Source organism: Elephantulus edwardii, unplaced genomic scaffold (genome assembly GCF_000299155.1).
Source record: "Elephantulus edwardii isolate Elephantulus edwardi_28Jun2011 unplaced genomic scaffold, EleEdw1.0 scaffold00129, whole genome shotgun sequence".
Classification (NCBI taxonomy): domain Eukaryota; kingdom Metazoa; phylum Chordata; class Mammalia; order Macroscelidea; family Macroscelididae; genus Elephantulus; species Elephantulus edwardii.
In genome coordinates, this window is record NW_006399879.1 from 2464233 (window position 1) to 2465378 (window position 1146).

Here is a 1146-nt window from a genome sequence, read left to right on the forward strand (position 1 = left end):
AGACATACTTGTTTGTTCTCTGGGCAAGTTAGTTCAGGGAATACTCCGTACTTTCCGTCAACTTCACAGTATAAAGCTATCAGTTCTCCTATCTTACCCTTTGCCCACCTTTCATAGGCATCTGAAGCGATTGAAACTACCATGGCTTGGGTCAGGCGTCCCGTGTTGTTGCTAGGTGCCATTGGGTCTGACTCAGAGTGACCCTGTGAACAACAGTCTCACCCCTGGCCTATCCCGTGCCATCCTCATCATCTCTGACACACGTGGGCCCACTGCAGCAGTCACTGTGTTAATGTTTCCCACTGAGGGTCTACCTCCCTTTTGCAGATCCTCCACCTTCCCAAATATAATATCCTTTTCCAAGGACATCTTTGCCTGATTTTGTAAAAAGTTCGTGAAGCCGGAATCCTCCCACAGCTTGCCCCTGGAGGGCCCGGAGCATGCGCACTGCCGGAAGGGACCGAAGGAAGCCGTGGCTGGACCGGGCGGTCCCGGCTCCTCCCTTCGGCTCGTTGGCGGGCGGGCTAGTCCTGGAAAAGCGGCAGGCGCGGCGCCCGAGCGAGGGGCCGAGCTTAGAGAAGAAGGAGGCGCGGCACCCGAACGAGGGGCCGAGCCGGGAGAAGCAGGAGGCGCGGCGCCCGAGCGAGGGGCCGAGCCCGGAGAAGAAGGAGGCGCGGCACCCGAGCGAGGGGCCGAGCCCGGAGAAGCAGGAGGCGCGGCGCCCGAGCGAGGGGCCGAGCCTGGAGAAGAAGGAGGCGCGGCACCCGAGCGAGGGGCCGAGCGGGGAGAAGCAGCAGGCGCTGTGCCCGTGGGAGGGCCGAGCCAGGAGAAGCAGCAGGCGCGGCACTGATCGGCCTGGCGCTGGCCGGGGGACCCCGCGCGCTGTCCTACTGGCGGGTGGCGTGGGCAGCGGGGGAATCCAGATGGACGGCAGCGCGGTAACCTGCAGCGCCGAGGCGCGGCTGCTGGTGGGCCGGGAGGCTGTGCGCCCCGTGCCCGCCCTGCTGGCCCCTGCGGTGCTGGTGGGCACCACGCTGGGCCTCTGCTGTGGCCTCTGGCTCGGCTGCCGCCTCCGCCGCCCGCGGCCCCGGCTCCAGGTGAGTTCGCAGGGCGCACGGGGACCCGGGTTCCAGGCGCGCTCGCCTC

General features: G+C 66.1%; 1 protein-coding gene across 1 annotated transcript in view; it reads left to right on the forward strand.

Annotated features, from left to right (window-relative positions):
- Nucleotides 1-440: 440 nt before the first annotated feature.
- Nucleotides 441-1146, forward strand: part of EVC (Ellis van Creveld syndrome) — a 107405-nt gene continuing 106699 nt past the window's right edge. Inside the window, exon 1 of the mRNA XM_006893642.1 lies at nucleotides 441-1097. Coding sequence (XP_006893704.1) covers nucleotides 441-1097 — 657 coding nt within the window. The remainder of the gene's footprint in view (nucleotides 1098-1146) is intronic.